This window comes from Artibeus jamaicensis, unplaced genomic scaffold, assembly GCF_021234435.1.
Source record: "Artibeus jamaicensis isolate MK-2021 breed Jamaican fruit bat unplaced genomic scaffold, CSHL_Jam_final contig_944, whole genome shotgun sequence".
Lineage (NCBI taxonomy): Eukaryota > Metazoa > Chordata > Mammalia > Chiroptera > Phyllostomidae > Artibeus > Artibeus jamaicensis.
In genome coordinates, this window is record NW_026522020.1 from 2,352,094 (window position 1) to 2,367,763 (window position 15,670).

The 15,670-nt window shown below is 54.5% G+C and overlaps 1 protein-coding gene across 1 annotated transcript in view; it reads left to right on the plus strand.

Annotated features, from left to right (window-relative positions):
• Positions 1-15,670, plus strand: part of TRPM8 (transient receptor potential cation channel subfamily M member 8) — a 53,590-nt gene that overhangs the window by 18,462 nt on the left and 19,458 nt on the right. Inside the window, exons 9-18 of the mRNA XM_037161456.2 lie at positions 420-522; positions 1,580-1,698; positions 5,027-5,317; positions 6,801-6,896; positions 7,661-7,790; positions 9,211-9,356; positions 10,431-10,543; positions 10,937-11,153; positions 13,071-13,162; positions 14,979-15,120. Of these exons, the coding sequence (XP_037017351.2) occupies positions 420-522; positions 1,580-1,698; positions 5,027-5,317; positions 6,801-6,896; positions 7,661-7,790; positions 9,211-9,356; positions 10,431-10,543; positions 10,937-11,153; positions 13,071-13,162; positions 14,979-15,120 (1,449 nt within the window). The remainder of the gene's footprint in view (positions 1-419; positions 523-1,579; positions 1,699-5,026; positions 5,318-6,800; positions 6,897-7,660; positions 7,791-9,210; positions 9,357-10,430; positions 10,544-10,936; positions 11,154-13,070; positions 13,163-14,978; positions 15,121-15,670) is intronic.

The window sequence follows — 15,670 nt, forward strand, 5'->3', positions numbered from 1 at the left end:
TTGAACCTTCCCCTCCGATAGCTAAAGCCCTTATTGGCGATTTCGGTGATTTTCCGTTGCCCTTTCCTCCTTTATTTACTCATTCAACACTTGAGCCCCATGTGCCAGGCTTGGCCGCACACAAACACATGAACGCACACGTCTGTGGATGTGCACACACACTCACACCCCACGGTTAGCGGGTCCTTCAGCTTTTTGATATGTGTGTCCCTGTTTGGCCTGTGTTCTCATGGTGGCCACGGACTTCCTATCCCCATTTGGAAATCAGACTGGGTTGCAGGAGCTCCGGGCGCGGGAAGGAGGTCCGGGGCTTCCTTGTAGATGGTATTTTTTTTAAAAGTGTAATCAAAGGTTTCTCACCCAGAGGGTGGCCTTGATGCTCCTGATGTCTCTGACAACTGCTCTTTAAATGTCACCAGCTCAAAGAAATCCTCGAAAGTTCTCACCTGTTAACAGTCATTAAAATGGAAGAAGCTGGGGACGAAATTGTGAGCAACGCCCTCTCCTACGCTCTGTACAAAGGTGGGTGGAAGCCGCCGCTCTGGGGGCTTCGGCTCTCTGTTGCTTTCTGCGACGTGCCTTTACTTTTTAAATGGCTTTGTTGAAATACAATCTCATACTTAATGTTGATTATTACAGATTAGAAGTCAGACTTAACTACCATTGACTTGCTGAGTTAAAACTCCTTGGTTATATGTTTTTAATAGAGCAAAGTTTTTTTGTCGTTAAAATACTAGTCCAATTCGATCCCAGTACTCTTAGAAGGCCTGTCTCTAATGCAGGAATCAACAGCTTTTTCTGTCCTCTCTAGGATGTGATAGAACCGTAGGTGTTGGTCCTGTATAAACACAGGCACATAGGTCACGCATATCACTGATTCTGCACTGGTTTCGGGGGTCACAGATCTCCTGAGGCTTAGCAGTGAAGCTCAGGTTAAAACTCCCCACCTGTGACCTCTGGTGACTTAGAGTTTCATCAGGGCGGATGTCTCCTGAAGGAGACAGAACCTTGGCGAAGGCCGTCGGGAGCCGAGCTGCCTGGTTGTAGATGGAGGGCGTGCAGAGCAGGGCAGGTGCGTGGGAAGCGCCACGAGACGTCTGCTGTTTATTAGGATCATGCTTATTGTGCTTGCCAGAAACTGGGCTGTAAGAATATTTGTTAAAATGGGATCGTATCTGTAGACGAACAGGTCAGAACACATCAGCTGTGGAAAAGACAAGTAGAACATCTTTGTAAACGTGGTCATTATGCCATAGATGTAGGTGTAGCACGTCAGATACGGTTCTTGAAATAGAATGTTTATGGAATCTGTGGAAAAAATATCAATGTACCATAGTTACATGGTTAGGCTCTGAAGTGGAATGATGTTATCATCTCCTGAACTGACCTCATAGTACACGCTGGAACATACAGAATATTGGGGAGAATGAGTGAAACGAAAGCAAAGTTACAGGGTCTGCTCCCAGGAGAGCATGCTCAGAACCCCTGTGACAGGTGGCTCTGTCAAGGGGCCCCGCTGACCCGGGTGGTGCTGACCCTCTTCAGCTGCAGTGAGCTGCCCCTTTCCCGCCCCTTGCAGCCTTCAGCACCAACGAGCAGGACAAAGACAACTGGAACGGGCAGCTGAAGCTGCTGCTGGAGTGGAACCAGCTGGACCTGGCCAGCGAGGAGATCTTCACCAACGACCGCCGCTGGGAGGCGAGTACGCCCCCCCCACCCGGGGCCACCCCAGCGTCAGGTCTGCCCACTTCTCACAAGCTCCTCAGGACCGAATCTTGTAAGGGGCTGGTGCGTCCTGGTCCACTCCGGCCCGTCTGTGCTGCCGAGCCTCCCTGCCCCCTGCGGCAGTGGTGGGGCTGGTCACGCTGACTTAGGAGGTGTGCTGTGCGGGGATCATACCGCAAGCCCTCGTGGAAGAATGTGTCATTGCACTCGGGCAGACCCACAATGCGGGGGCTGCTGGGGCCCCTGGGGGTGGAGGCGCGGAGCTCCTGGGAGCCGGTGGGCGGAGAGTGGGGGGACCTCTGCCGGGTGGCTGACACGGCATCCGAAGTAGACCAACTAGAAGTGAAGGTAGCGGCACTCCTGCGCGCTGCCCGTCTGCCCAGCTGTGCTCTGGTGGAGAATCGCCAGCCGCGAGGTGCTCTGGGGAGAAAGGCGCCACGGGATCCGATGCGCAGTGAGTGTCTCAGAGCTGCGAGGCTGCACTCCCAGCCACCACGGACGCTTCACGCCCACTGGGAACTGCTCCCTCCAGGAGAGCGCCATTTCTTCTGGCTTTCAGTTTAATCAGAGTTAGAACACCGCCCTTGCCAGCAATGTCCTCTCGTGGGCCACTGACCTCAAATCAGCCCGGGAGCTCTGTTCCACAGGGACAGTCGCCGACTGTCCTGCTGGGACCTGCAAGGCCGTGCGGGTCTTTGTTTTCAGCTCTCCTGAATTAACCTGAGTCATCAGTGAGCAGCGAGAACTGGCTTAATTTCATACTCGTATGCAGAGCCGGGAAGGCGTGTGTGTTCGCAGCCAGGTTCAGAAAGCACTTTTAGGCCTACTCTTGTATCGCCAGTGACCAAGACTTGATTTATATCAACATGTGGTCAATTTTAATAATAGAACGCAAGCAGAGTCGTGGCTTGGGATTTGTAAATTATTTATTCCTGCAGCGCACATCCTCTCGTGTTTGGCCTTTGCATTTAATGAATCTCGTTGCGCACGGCAAAGCTTTTGCTCGTCGAGGGGAAGTAGAATTGTAAGACGATGCAGTTAACTGGTTCATAAACGGATGCCTGTGTGTGAAATGCTCTACTTAAGTCAGGTCAGAAGGTGCAAATAAACACAAGCTCAGGCGCATATTGAACGGCACATTCAATTTTATTAACTTGGCCTCAGACAGTGAAGGGTGAAGGGCACAAAGGTTAAGCGTAGGGATGGGCTCCAGAGGCAGCCGGTGGGCGCCACCCTGGCCCTCTCTGAGCCTCTGTCCTCTGGTACCAAGGCCTGTCCGAGCCCTGTTTCGTCCCCACAGGCACCTGTCTCCCAGGAGAGTGGACCACAGCTCAGAGATGGTCTGGATCCGGATCGCACATCTGGGTGATGGGAGCAGTGGGTCTGGAGACACAGATGTGTCTGACTGTGAACCTTCCCTCTTCCCTGCGGGCCCGTGGCTCGAACAGCGTGGTTCCCGGGCCTGTGTCAGCTTGGGTGCTGCCTGGGAACCCAGTAGCAAGGCAAACGGTCCAACTGGATCTCAGGCTCGTTAAAGGACAGTGTCAGAGGTGGGCTCCAGCACCCCGTGTTTTAGTGCCTGTGGGTGCCTCTGATGGACATCCATGCTGTCACGTGTGTGACCAACAGAAAGGCAGATGGATTTAGGACACGTGAAACTCTGGGCACAAGGAACACTTGCCCTGAGGACAGAGGAGAAAAGGACGCTGCCCTCAGGACAGCCACCTCTTCCCCCCCACCTGGAGCCCCACCTGGAGCCTTCTCGTGGGGACCCCCAGGATCCTGGACAGTTGTATCTCTAGGCAAGTGTGTGGTCCCCAGGAGTCCAGCACTGGACAGGCACAGCGGCCACAAAGGCTGCCCTTGGGAGGGGATGCCAGGGGCAGGAGAGTCACATGGTCAAAGTGGGCAGGCAGACGGCAGTGAGGGTGCTGGGCTCCTTGGGGCCCAGAGGACTCGGGTTCCGGAGGCAGTTGCCGCTCGGCCCCAGCTCATGGCTCTCCCCGTTGTCTGAGCTTCTGGATTTTAAGGCTGGAAATGTGGATTTTTATGAGCCTTCTCATTTTTAACTTTGGCGACTGAACAGAACTGTAGCAAACGCTACGGGGGACAGACGGAACATGTCGGGGAGCTGTTGCAGCTCGTAGACCACGGGCTTCTGTCTGAAGTAAACAGGACTGTCCCTCTATTAAGGAAAATTTCTGTGGGGTAGGTTTTCTCGGCAGCCCAGAAAGTGACATAAAGACAAATGATAACTGTTAGGTGTTTCGGTGATTCATTGTTATATAACATGATCGGCTTGGTGGCATGTGGCCTGAGGGGCCCCATGGCCCAGAGCGAGGCGTTGGCTCTGGTGGCTCAGGATCCGTGTCTGCTGTAGATTTCAGAGACGGTGTGAGCTGCGTGTTCCCCACCCTGTAACCAGCTGCTCCCTCTGTGCCGGGCGCTGGGGTGAGGCCTTGACCAGCCCCATCTCCCACGGGTGTCTGTATTTCCACTTCATGCCAGTGAGAGGTCAGGCCACGCCCAGGCCCACGTCTGGCTGATGTCAGGACCCCGCTGGCCCCTCCCCCATCTAGATGTTTGAGCTACAATCCAACCTCGCACTACAATCGCAAAGATACATTTTATTCTTGAAACAGGAGCTCAAGGGAAGTTGAAGATACTATTACTCTGTGGCTGGAAAAATTGGGTTGGCCAAAGAGTTCGCTCGTTTTATTCCCATAAGACGGCTCGGCTCCAGTAGCGAGTAACGCTTAGTGGTCTCGAACTTCATTCGAAACAATGTTGTTAGATTGTGTTGTGACAGCTGTCACAGCAGCGTGAATTTTTGTGTAGCCATTTTAATTGAAGATGGAAGAAAATATGCAACATTTTGGGCATATTATGCTTTATTATTTTGAGAAAAGTAAAAATGCAACTGAAACACACAAAAAAGATTCGTGCAGTGTACGGAGAAGGTGCTGTGCCTGATGGAGAGTGGTTTGCGAAGTTTTGTGCCAGAGATTTCTTGCTGGATGCTCCAAGGTCAGGTAGACCAGCTGAAGTCGAGAGCGATCAAATGTGGACCTTAACCGAGAGCAATCAATGTTCTGTCATGAGGGAGACAGCCGGCAGCACACTCAGAATATCCAAATCAATAAAGTTATTGGTGAAAATAAAACGTGTGTCTTTTATTTTATGGAAACAAACCGCACGGACGTTGTGGCCAGGCCACCACGATGTGGTGGAGAAAGAAGAGCCTGGTGTCCGGTTAGCGGGCCCCGGGCTGAGCCCTCTCTCCGCCGCTCTCTCTCCTCAGTCCGAGGACCTGCGGGAAGTCATGTTTATGGCTCTCGTGAAGGACAGACCCAAGTTCGTCCGCCTGTTCCTGGAGAACGGCTTGAACCTGCGGAGGTTCCTCACCAGCGACATCCTCACTGAGCTCTTCTCCAACCACTTCAGCACCCTGGTCTATCGGAACCTGCAGATCGCCAAGAACTCCTACAACGACGCCCTCCTCACGTTCGTCTGGAAACTGGTGGCCAACTTCCGAAGAGGCTTCCGGAAGGAAGACAGAAATAGCCGGGACGAGACAGACGTAGAACTGCAGGTAGGTCCCGGGAGAGCTGTCTGCCTTGCCCCTCTGATCTTCTGAGTCTCCCTTTAAAAGTGTTTCTCCGCCTCCACCTCTCCCACTCCCTGCCTCGTTGCCACAAAGTAGCAAAGGCGTCAGCCTTCTAATGTTCTTCTGCTGCCTTTACTTAAGACGAGTCTCTCCGGGGAGTTTTCTGATGTCCGCTTTCTGCTCTGCGGCCTGCCTTGCTTGCCAGCCTGGTGTGCTGCATGCCCTTTCGGAAGCATCTGTGGGGGCGTGGGGGTGCGCGGACGGCTGCCTGCTCAGGTCTTAGCCTTCTGGACGCGCCCTGCCTAAAACTGCTCTCTGCTGCCCATGTGAAGGACTGAAGAATGTCCACCTTTTCTCTTGTGGATAAAAGGGCAGCAGACAGTCCCAAAAGGACAACCCGGGTCCCCTGGAAGAGGATGTTGTGAATGCGGCACCCGTATTCTCTAGGCCTTCCTGCCTTAAGTACATCCCTGCCCAGGTCCCAACCGCTGGCACCTGTGGCTCTTTGCTGACACTTGGCTCTGCTCTGAGCCCAATGCCCCCTCCCTGTGTGGACAGGTAATTCTGAGGCATGTATTCTACTCGGATTCCTAGGGCTGCGTAGTGGGACTGATGTCTGGCTAACCACCGTGACAGCTTGTTGACAATGCACTTTAACTGGTTCTTTCTTTTCGGCTTTCCTTTCCTCAGTCTCCTATCAGTTTTTCTGGGATCACCTCTCAAATAAACTACTTGTCTCAGGATTGCTTCTGGGAAAACTGGATTCCCTTTGTGATTCCTTTGTGATTCTAGGATTTTAATCTGTGTGTGTGTATCACAAAAACCAAAATGACTTGGTGCTTGGAAAAATTGGAAGTGTTTAGATAGAAAGCTTCTCTTTGTCACTATTTCTGTTAAAACCTTCTGCTGTGCCCACAACTGTGCCTGAACCAATTTGGACCTTGGCAGAACCTAGATATAGACAAACGGACATTTAGTGGTTCCCACTGGAAGGTATGAGGTGCTGAATAGGGACTGGGATTCTAATGAATGTATTAGGAATGGAAGCCCCAAGAGGTAAACCATAGCTTCATGTGGTGATAATTGAACATGAACTACAACAAAGTTAGAATGTGGTTGGAACGTGTTTCTCGATGCGAAATCAGTCTCTATGAGGGAATTGCTTTCTCTTCGGCTGTCAGAACTGGCTCAGTTTTTAAATTGCTCTTAGCACCGTTTCCCCTCGATCCCTCTCCGTCCAGTTTTACGTTGTCTGTTATGATGGATACAAGGTTTTGTGTCAAATCAGCACCGGGGGAGCCTCGGAGCTGAGACATCCCGGTGCTGTTGGGACCGGGCCTCATCCACCCAGTTCCGGAGCCTCTGCACGTGTAGGGCTGTCTCCCCAACCCCATTTTCGCTCTGGGAGCTTCGCAGCCAAAGTGACGCCCGCCTTGCCCTGGCTGACCGCACGCTCTCACCCTCCCAGGACGTGTCTCCTATTACTCGGCACCCGCTACAGGCGCTCTTCATCTGGGCCGTTCTGCAGAACAAGAAGGAACTCTCCAAAGTCATCTGGGAGCAGGTGAGCGTGCACGCCCACGCCGAACATGCGAGCTCTGCTGTGGTTGGTCCGACCTTCTCTAGCCGCTTATGCCCACTCTAACATGTCCTCCGTGGGCCGGACGGCTGCTGTCTGGCGAATGCATGTGGACAAAGGTGGGAGGGGGTGGGGGGGAATACCCAGGAGGCGCCTCTTCCCAGTGGGTGTGTGGGGGTGTGACTGTCGTCCAAGTGGATGAGCTTCTGGTTTAATTTCTGACATCAACCTCCAACTTTATTGCACAGTGGACAGGAAGGAGGGCCTGGACACAGTCTGCTTTGGGAAACTGAGATTTTTCTTTGCGGTTAGGCACATAAGGATGTTTTGTAAATGATTTATGGGGGTTGAAAAGAAGTTACACTCCGGTTGTAGAGCATCAAATCGGGCACTGACTATCGAGTTCACACACAGTCTTGCTTCACACACGTCGGGTTTCCCAGGGCCCGAGATGTACGTGCCCCCTTTGAGCTGTGAGAGCTGAGGCTGGGTAGTGGGCCCCCCACCATGTCACAGTCTTGATGTCGTTTTGGGTGGCACTCACCTCGCTGTTTCCCTTGGATACGCTGGTTTCATGTCCCAGTCTGTTTCATGCACGTTGCACATTTTGCTCTGAATCGTGATCAACAGTTCAGATTTCACCATTTCTGCCTTTGCCACGAGTTTGCCCCTGTCTGACATTAGTGTTGACCTGACCACCTCCAAGAACTGCTCAAGTTAGCCCTGATGCTCTCCTGTTCTCCCGCCAGACCAGGGGCTGCACTCTGGCGGCCCTGGGGGCCAGCAAGCTCCTGAAGACCCTGGCCAAGGTGAAGAACGACATCAATGCCGCCGGGGAGTCCGAGGAGCTGGCCAACGAGTACGAGACCCGCGCGGTGGGTAAGCCTCCTGGACGGGGTGTCCCGCGGGCACAGGCATGCCAGGGGCCCGAGGGACGGTCTGTGGCACTCACGTGCCAGGTGGCAGATGTCAGTGTCATGTCCGTGTGCCTTGATCTGATGCGTGGGCTGCAGACCACACAGTTGGGGCCCGTGTGTCGTGGCAGACCCACAGGCCCCCGATCCTGGTGCTTGCTGACGTTTCCCAGAATGCAAGTGGGCACTCTCGGATTCTCTCACCCTCTCTCACTCCCCTGGTCCAGGTCTAAGTAGCTCAGCACCACAGGGAGGGGTGATGTGTATTGTTTTGGGGGCTATTAAGAAACTGTGACAGGTCTGAGGATTTACCGTCTTGCAAGTCATCCAGTTAGCTTGCCAGTTTCATTCATATCTATGAATGAATATATATATGATGATAGGGCCCCAGCCCCCTGGTTTATCATTCAGGGCAAAGGCAGCAGCCAGAGAAGCATCTTGGCTCAGTCCCCCAGGCCCTGACTCCCCTTCAGTGATGTGAGTAAAGGCTGCCGCCTGCCCTGCAGCTCCCCGAAGTCAGGGGGTGCAGACCTCCTTGTGGGGCTGCAGGGGGCCAACTCATACTTCCCTCTGGGGCGAGATTTCGAGGTGTCTGGAATAAGTTGGGGGGGATGGTGCTGAGCACGCTCTCCCAGGACGTCTGTCCTCTGTTTGCTAGTCAGTGTCCCCAGGCAGAGCTTGTCCATGACCTCGGCTCGGAAGGCCCTGAGTAAGGCGGGAATGCAAGAAGCCCAGGGCCCCCAGGTGGGAGCTCCAGACCTGCCCAGCTGGTCCCTTTTTCAGCAGGGAGTTTTCAATTTGCTGAACGCAGTAGGTCTGTCTATTGCTGCAGCTAATGAAAACAGGCCTAAATTGGTTAAAAAAAAGTGATGATTTCTTTTAAGACACTAAATTATGTTAATTTCTGGCCAACATCCACTAGGCAATGGCTTCCAATACAGGATCTGCATGCTAGTCTCTGCCATTAGGTCTCCAAACACAGACACACTCCTAGCGATAGGTCAGTGTTTTTTTTAGATCTTCTTGGCTTTTCTGTATTGTGCCTTGTCTGCAGAGAAACCTCTCCAGAGGAAAGCCCAGAATGTACATGAGATGGAGGTTGCCCGGGGAAGGGGGCAGAGGGCCTGGGTCCCCTCCCCGGCGGCCGAGCCCCACCAAAGCGGGGGCTCCTGGTGCTCAGCCCAGCCCGTTCCGTGTTGGCAGCTGGGCCGGGGATGGTGTGCGATGGGTGAAGAATTACGTGGTGCCAGTATTTGCTAGGCTTTTTGCAAAGTGGGTGCTCACACCCGGGTTTTCTCGAAGTCAGGCGTGGCTGGGGGCGGGGGAGGCTGGGTCCTGGCCGGCAGCCTCAGCTCCGCTCTCTCCGGTGCCCGTGGTGGTGGCAGAGCTGTTCACCGAGTGCTACAGCAGCGACGAAGAGCTGGCCGAGCAGCTGCTGGTCTACTCCTGTGAGGCCTGGGGCGGAAGCAACTGTCTGGAGCTGGCGGTGGAGGCGACGGACCAGCATTTCATCGCCCAGCCCGGGGTCCAGGTAGACAGCGTGTGCTCACCCCCAGAAATGTGCCTTTTACACTTTACGTCAGATGCTGTTAGTGACTTAGAAACCGTGGTGGTGACAGTGAAGCTCACCTGCAGCGTGAAAGCCGTGGCAGGAGAAGGCGGGGATGGTACGGGGAGGGCAATGCGCAGGCTTCGGGGGAGGCCTTCGCATCGGAGGTGGTATTGGAAAGAGAATGTCCGCAAAGCAGTCAGTGTGGCCCTGGCACTGTGGGCTGGGTCTGCAGCCCCCGGACCCCTAGCCAGGTGCGTGGGCCAGGCCTGTTCCATGGGCCCCTGGGCCCTGGTTCCTTACCTGTGAAATGGGAACAGGTCAGGTGACAGGGAAGGGGTGCGGTGAGGGCTCTGTGTGGTGATGAGTGGAAGGGACTGGCCCTCGGTCAGCTGTCGCTGTCACCGTAGTGTCCCCATTCCTGGTACAAAGTGGGGAAAGCCAGTAGGGAGCTTTTCTGTGCTGAGTCACTGCAGGTGTGCCCAGGTGCCTCAGGTCGCTGCGGGGGGAATGTTCCTCCCCAAATCCCAGTGGGAGGAGCCTGGCTGTGAGTGGGGGTCCAGAAGAGATGGATGGGCCACCACTTGTCTGCCCCACGCAGGCTCACGTTCACCTCCACAGTGCTCTTCCAGGTGACCATCACTGCATGGTGCTGATGAGGGGTCAGGAGCTCAGAGAGGTTCTGGAACATTCTCTGGCTTGCACTGCTAGGAAGTAGCAGAACTGGGGTTTCATTCCACGTCCGTCGTCTGCATGTTCATGCAGCCAATATTTAGCACCGAGTTTGTGAAAACGACCATTGGTGACTGCAGCTAAGCTGGACTGAATGGCAGCCGCTGTAAGGTGAATCTCACTGTGGAGGGCCCGAGTCAGGGGTGGACTGAGAGTCAGACAGAGTTTTAGATCGTCTCAGGCCCTTCAAGTCCAGCGGCTAATGCAGACGGAGAGGGACCTGGCTCACTGTGGGGCGGTGCAGGGGCCGGGAGGGGGGTTCGTGAGCCATCCTGCACGTCGCTGCGTTAGTGAGGCCCCTGTGCTTTGTCTCTGTCCCTGTAGAACTTCCTTTCCAAGCAGTGGTACGGGGAGATCTCCCGAGACACCAAGAACTGGAAGATCATCCTGTGTTTGTTCGTCATACCCTTGGTTGGCTGTGGCTTTGTATCCTTTAGGTACGAAACTAGCGTACATCATCGCGCGTGCATGTGTGTGCATGTGAGTACATGTGTGTATGTGTGTACAGGTGTGTGTGCGTGTGCGTACATGCTCCTGTGCACAGGGCGAAGGCCCGGAACTTAGGGAGTTTGCTCCACCGCCTGCAATTAGGTCCGGGATCCTCTCTGGCTTTCCTTGGGCTTGATTTCAAACAGGCAGAGGTGGGGCCGTGTCTCCACTCTGGTGGGCAGAACTTGGATTTGCCAACCACCGAACGCCAAGGGCTGACCTCTGGCGGGTCGGTCCCCCCGCCCTGGCCGTGGGGCCGAGTCCCCCTGTACCCAGAGGGAGGGCTGCCTCCTTCGCCTCGGTGTTTGCCGGGACAGTGAGGAGGCTCTCGCCCCGTCCAGGAAGAAGCCGGGCGACAGGCCCAGGTCGCTGCTGTGGCACTACGTGGCCTTCTTCACGTCCCCCTTCGTGGTCTTCTCCTGGAACGTGGTCTTCTACATCGCCTTCCTGCTGCTCTTCGCCTACGTGCTGCTCATGGACTTCCACCCGGCGCCGCGCCCGCCCGAGCTGGTCCTCTACGGGCTGGTCTTCGTCCTGTTCTGCGACGAAGTGAGGCAGGTAGGACGGCCGCCCTGGGTGGCGTCCTCCTTGCACCCCGAGGAGCAGAGGCTGCTCCCAAAGGTCCCAAGTGGTGGTTTCCCCAGATACCTGTTCTCATGAGGGGGAAGCCCACCCACTTTCAGCATCTCGGCGCTCCTGGCGCGTCTCTTAGCAACTGGTGCTCTCTTTGGTCTCTGACTCGTGTTCACAGAGGAAGAACGATTCCTTGGCATCCTGAGCAGGCTCAGAGAGCACCTTGACCTTGGACTGTGAACCCGGTCCCTCCTCAGGAGGCGGCAGGGTGAACGGCAGGGGGTGGGAGGACTTCCTAACTCAGTGCCCAGCATGTGGCAGTGACCGTGTTGGAAGGTCATGTAAGTCCCTGTGGATTTCAGCAAGTTTGTGTGAATTATCCATGGTACGTTCCTGAAGTTTCTTGGGATCTGCTTTTTTTGTGTATGTGTCCTTCACCATGTGGTAGGTGCTCGGCTCCTAATTGAATACGTGAATTTCAGCGGTGAAGGGCGGTGCTGTCCCTAAACTGTCAGAAAACGTGACCCCAGAAAATCCTTTCAGACCCAGCAGTTTTCAGATTATGGGAACTGCTGGTGCTGTTGCTTCCCGCGTCCATTCTGAGCCCAAACCCAGTGTCTCATCCGCTGGACACCTGGTGCCACGGTGCTCACGGCTCACAGAGCTCACAGCACTGTGCCCGGTGCTGCAGGAGTCTGGAGGGAGGAACGGCACTGGTCTCGACCTCACGGAGTCGCTGCCTAGGAAAGGGTCTTACACTGGTTTCCAGGACCATGTCAGCTCTGACTGCGTTTTCTCCTGACGGCTTTGTCCAAGTGCTGCTGCTCTTTCCTTTTGGAAGTTGCTTTTGAATGGGCAGTTGCTACTCGGCAATGTCGCGGATTAAGGCGAGGGTGTGGGTTCAGGGTGAGGGTTTGGAGCCTCGTATGCAGGGCAGCCCTGCCCTTTGAGCAAAAGACAGCCTTGAAGAGCCTTGTCATGCCAGGAACACGACACTCGGGGGCGCTGTTTCTCTACTTGTCTGCAGGCTCCTGCGTGTGGAATCCTCGGTCTGGTTGGGGCCCTCCAACCGTTCTGCACGCAGGGTGCTGTCCTGATGAACCTCATTCACACTTGTTAGAAAAACCCAAACCCAGGATGTTACTGTTTTAGATTGTGTCTGGGTATCAAAAAAATATGCTCTTTATTCCCATGTCCCCGGGCCCGGGAGCAGACGCTGATTTGCTAAACGGGAGTTTTAAACCAAGGCAGACAGTAAGCTCAAAAGTCGTTGTTAAATAACTCCTGGGTCCACTGAATGGATGGTGGATGGTTATTTAAAATAAGTTCTGCCATTTCTTTGTGCAGAGCACTGTGCAATCTTGGGGCCCTTTGACCCCCCAAAATCCCGACAGATGTGGTGAAACAGGGTCCTGGCACTTTATGAAAATAGCCCACATCTAGCATTTTGTCCAGAAAAGAGGCCTCTTTTCAGTTTTTTTTTTTTCCTGAATGTTTTCTCACTGCAGCGGTGCTCTGAGCCCCAGAACTGATCTACTTAGCGGTTCTCTCATTGCGAGGGCCAGCTTCTGAGGGCTCTAGTACCTGGTGGTCTGGGGACCCCACAGTCTGTCCCCGGGGACCCTGCAATCTGTCCCCACAGGCTGTACTTACTCCCTGTGGGCTCAGCAGGAAGGATACTCGAGTCCCCGCTGCTGACTTCGTCAGCCACACGGGAAGGACAGAACAGCCAGCGTGCGCGTCCCAGGCCCCCAGGGCATCGTGAGCCGTGTGTCAGGGCTCCGCGGGCCCATCGCTGGCTCCGAATGGATCTGGAAAAACACGCGCCAACGTGAGCAACCCTGGAGGCGGCTGGCGGTGCCACGCGGCTCACGTCCTCTCTCCGTCCCTTTCGTGCTGCAGTGGTACATGAACGGGGTCAACTACTTCACCAACCTGTGGAACGTCATGGACACGCTTGGCCTCTTCTACTTCCTCGCGGGAATCGCGTTTCGGTAAGCAGTCCCCCCCCCCCCCACCGCTCTCCCCGGTGGCGGGTGGTTTGGCTTCTCCTGGAAGGAAAGGTGAAGGAGAGGCCTCTGACGTTCAAGGCCGAGAGAAGCCAGTCCCCAACCCCCGCCCCCCATCACAGGTTGTGAGCGAAGACTGCCATTGCCGCCTGTGCTGTGTGGAGACACGGTGTGGCAGCGGACCCTCGTCCCCTCTCCTTCCCTCCCTCCCAGTGATCTGTCATTGAAGAGGGACCCTTCACGGTGTTTCATCTGTGCTCACGGAACTCGGGGAGAGAGCACTGGACACTGGGGAGAGTAGAGAACGAAGAGGAGGTTAAACACTGCCTGGCGTCTTCATTCTGGGCTGTACCAGCCTCAGAAAGGTCCTCAACGTCAACTTGAAGGCTGGTTACAGAGCCTGCCCCCCTTCCTTACAAGCATATTTCCAATCAGAAAGCGATCTCATGAGAAAAACCACTCTAAAGTTACGGTCAAGGGCAGAAAGCAACGTGCAAACCTCAGGATGGAGAGACTGGAGTCCGCCCAACCCCACGGCTCATGGTGCCTGTGCCCCTCCAGCCCTGCCTTCCCCACATACGACGGGGTGCCCCCAACCCGGAATGTATCTATAAAAATTGTGTGTTTATTCTTACATGTTTAAACTTCAGTCACCTCCGAAGTACTCTCCGTTTGATGTAATACACCTATCGAGATTTTTTTTCCATTGCTCTAAACAGTTTTTGAACTTGTTGATTTGGGTGGCTTCTGGCATTTTTTGTTTTCCCTCTTCCACATTGGCAAAACGTTTCCTTTGAGGACATTTTTCATCTGTGGAAACAAAAAAGAAGTTGCTTGGGGCGAGATAGGGTGAATAGGGAGGGTGGGGCAGGAAGGTCAAGCCATTTTTGGTCAAAAACTGCTGAACACTCAGCACAGTGTGGGCAGGTGCCTTTGTAAATCAACCATCATGAAATGGGCAGACACATTGAAAAGGTCTTCAAAAAAAATTCACTGAAACCAAACACAGCCTCTCACAGCAGTGCCAGCTGGCGCACGGATAGAGATGGGTTCCTAGAACATGCGCCCAAGGAAGGGAGCCTGTCCTACAAGGGGGTCTGCCCTCCAGAAGATCATTCCGGTTTTGGGGTTCCCCCTTGTAGCTCCAAGGTAAAGCTCAGGGTTCCTTGTGAGCAGCACACAGACGTCCCTTTGCGGAGAAGCCTGCCACTCCACGTTACACCTCCCCAGAGGGCGCCCACTTTGCAATTTTGAGGGCGTAAAAACTCCATTTCCTCCTCCAGCAACCTCCTTTTCTGCTTGGGTTAAGGGCCCAGCATTTGAATCACGGTTGGTTGGTTAGAGCATCCCAGTTAAGAAAGTACAGGTGGTTTTCAATTCGCACCTCAGCAGGTGGCGAGCTAATGACACAGTCTGGTGGGAATGAGGTAAATTCCATTAGGGGAAGCCTGGGCTGGGGGTGGGGTGGGGAGAGTCATCAGAGCCCCAAGAGCCAGGAGGGTGGCGATGATGTCACGGATGATGTCACGGGGTCCGACGACAGTATTGGAGGATGAAGGACTGAAGTGGCCGGAACCTCTGCAAACTGTTTTCTGGGACATTCTGGCCTCTGCTGGAGCCCGTGAGCACGGAAGCCGGTGGCCTTTGGTCTTGGGCGTGAGGGCGGGAGGCGTGCGAGGCTTCGACTCACTCTCGGACGCCCGGCTCTTGGCTGTTTCTTCACCTTTGGTCGTTTTTAAAAAACAAAACTTTGAAATGTCCCGTCGGCACATGGCACATGCTGCTCCCCTTCTTTCCCCAGGCTCCACCCTTCTAACAAAACCGCTTTGTATTCCGGACGAGTCATTTTTTGCCTGGATTATATTATATTCACACTGAGGCTGATCCACATTTTCACGGTTAGCAGGAATCTGGGGCCCAAGATTATAATGCTGCAGAGGATGGTAAGCACGAGGAACACCACACCCGCAGTTCTGTCAGACAGGAAGGTCCTCTCCAAGGGTGACAGCTGCATTTCCCGTCCGCGAGGTTGGCTCGCCCTGTGCGCTGGCATCTGGGACCCTTCCCAGGCTGAAACTGAACCTGAAGTGACCGTTAGGAGCAAAACAGCATAATTTGGTGCATTGCTCATGAAGTACTGACTCAGGTTTGACACTGCACCAAGTGCCTTCATTTAAGTCTTAATAATTCACTAAGAGCAATGGCAGGATGGGGACTCCTGCACCCATTTCACAGATGGGGACAGTGGGTCCTGGGAGGTCTTGGCATTTGCCTGGGGACATGCAGGGAGCGAGAGCCCAGTGCAGGCTGGGACTTCACTCTCGCAGCCGTGCAGCATAGGTGGAGGGAAAGCACCTGTGGCCCCTCCCACCGCATAGCTTTGAGAGAACCACCCACGGGCAACGTGGCTTTGCTGAGCTTGTTTTGCAGATGCCCTGATCTCCTCTGCTTCTCTGTCTGTGAGTCAGATGGGCGTTTGGATGGGCTCCTCTG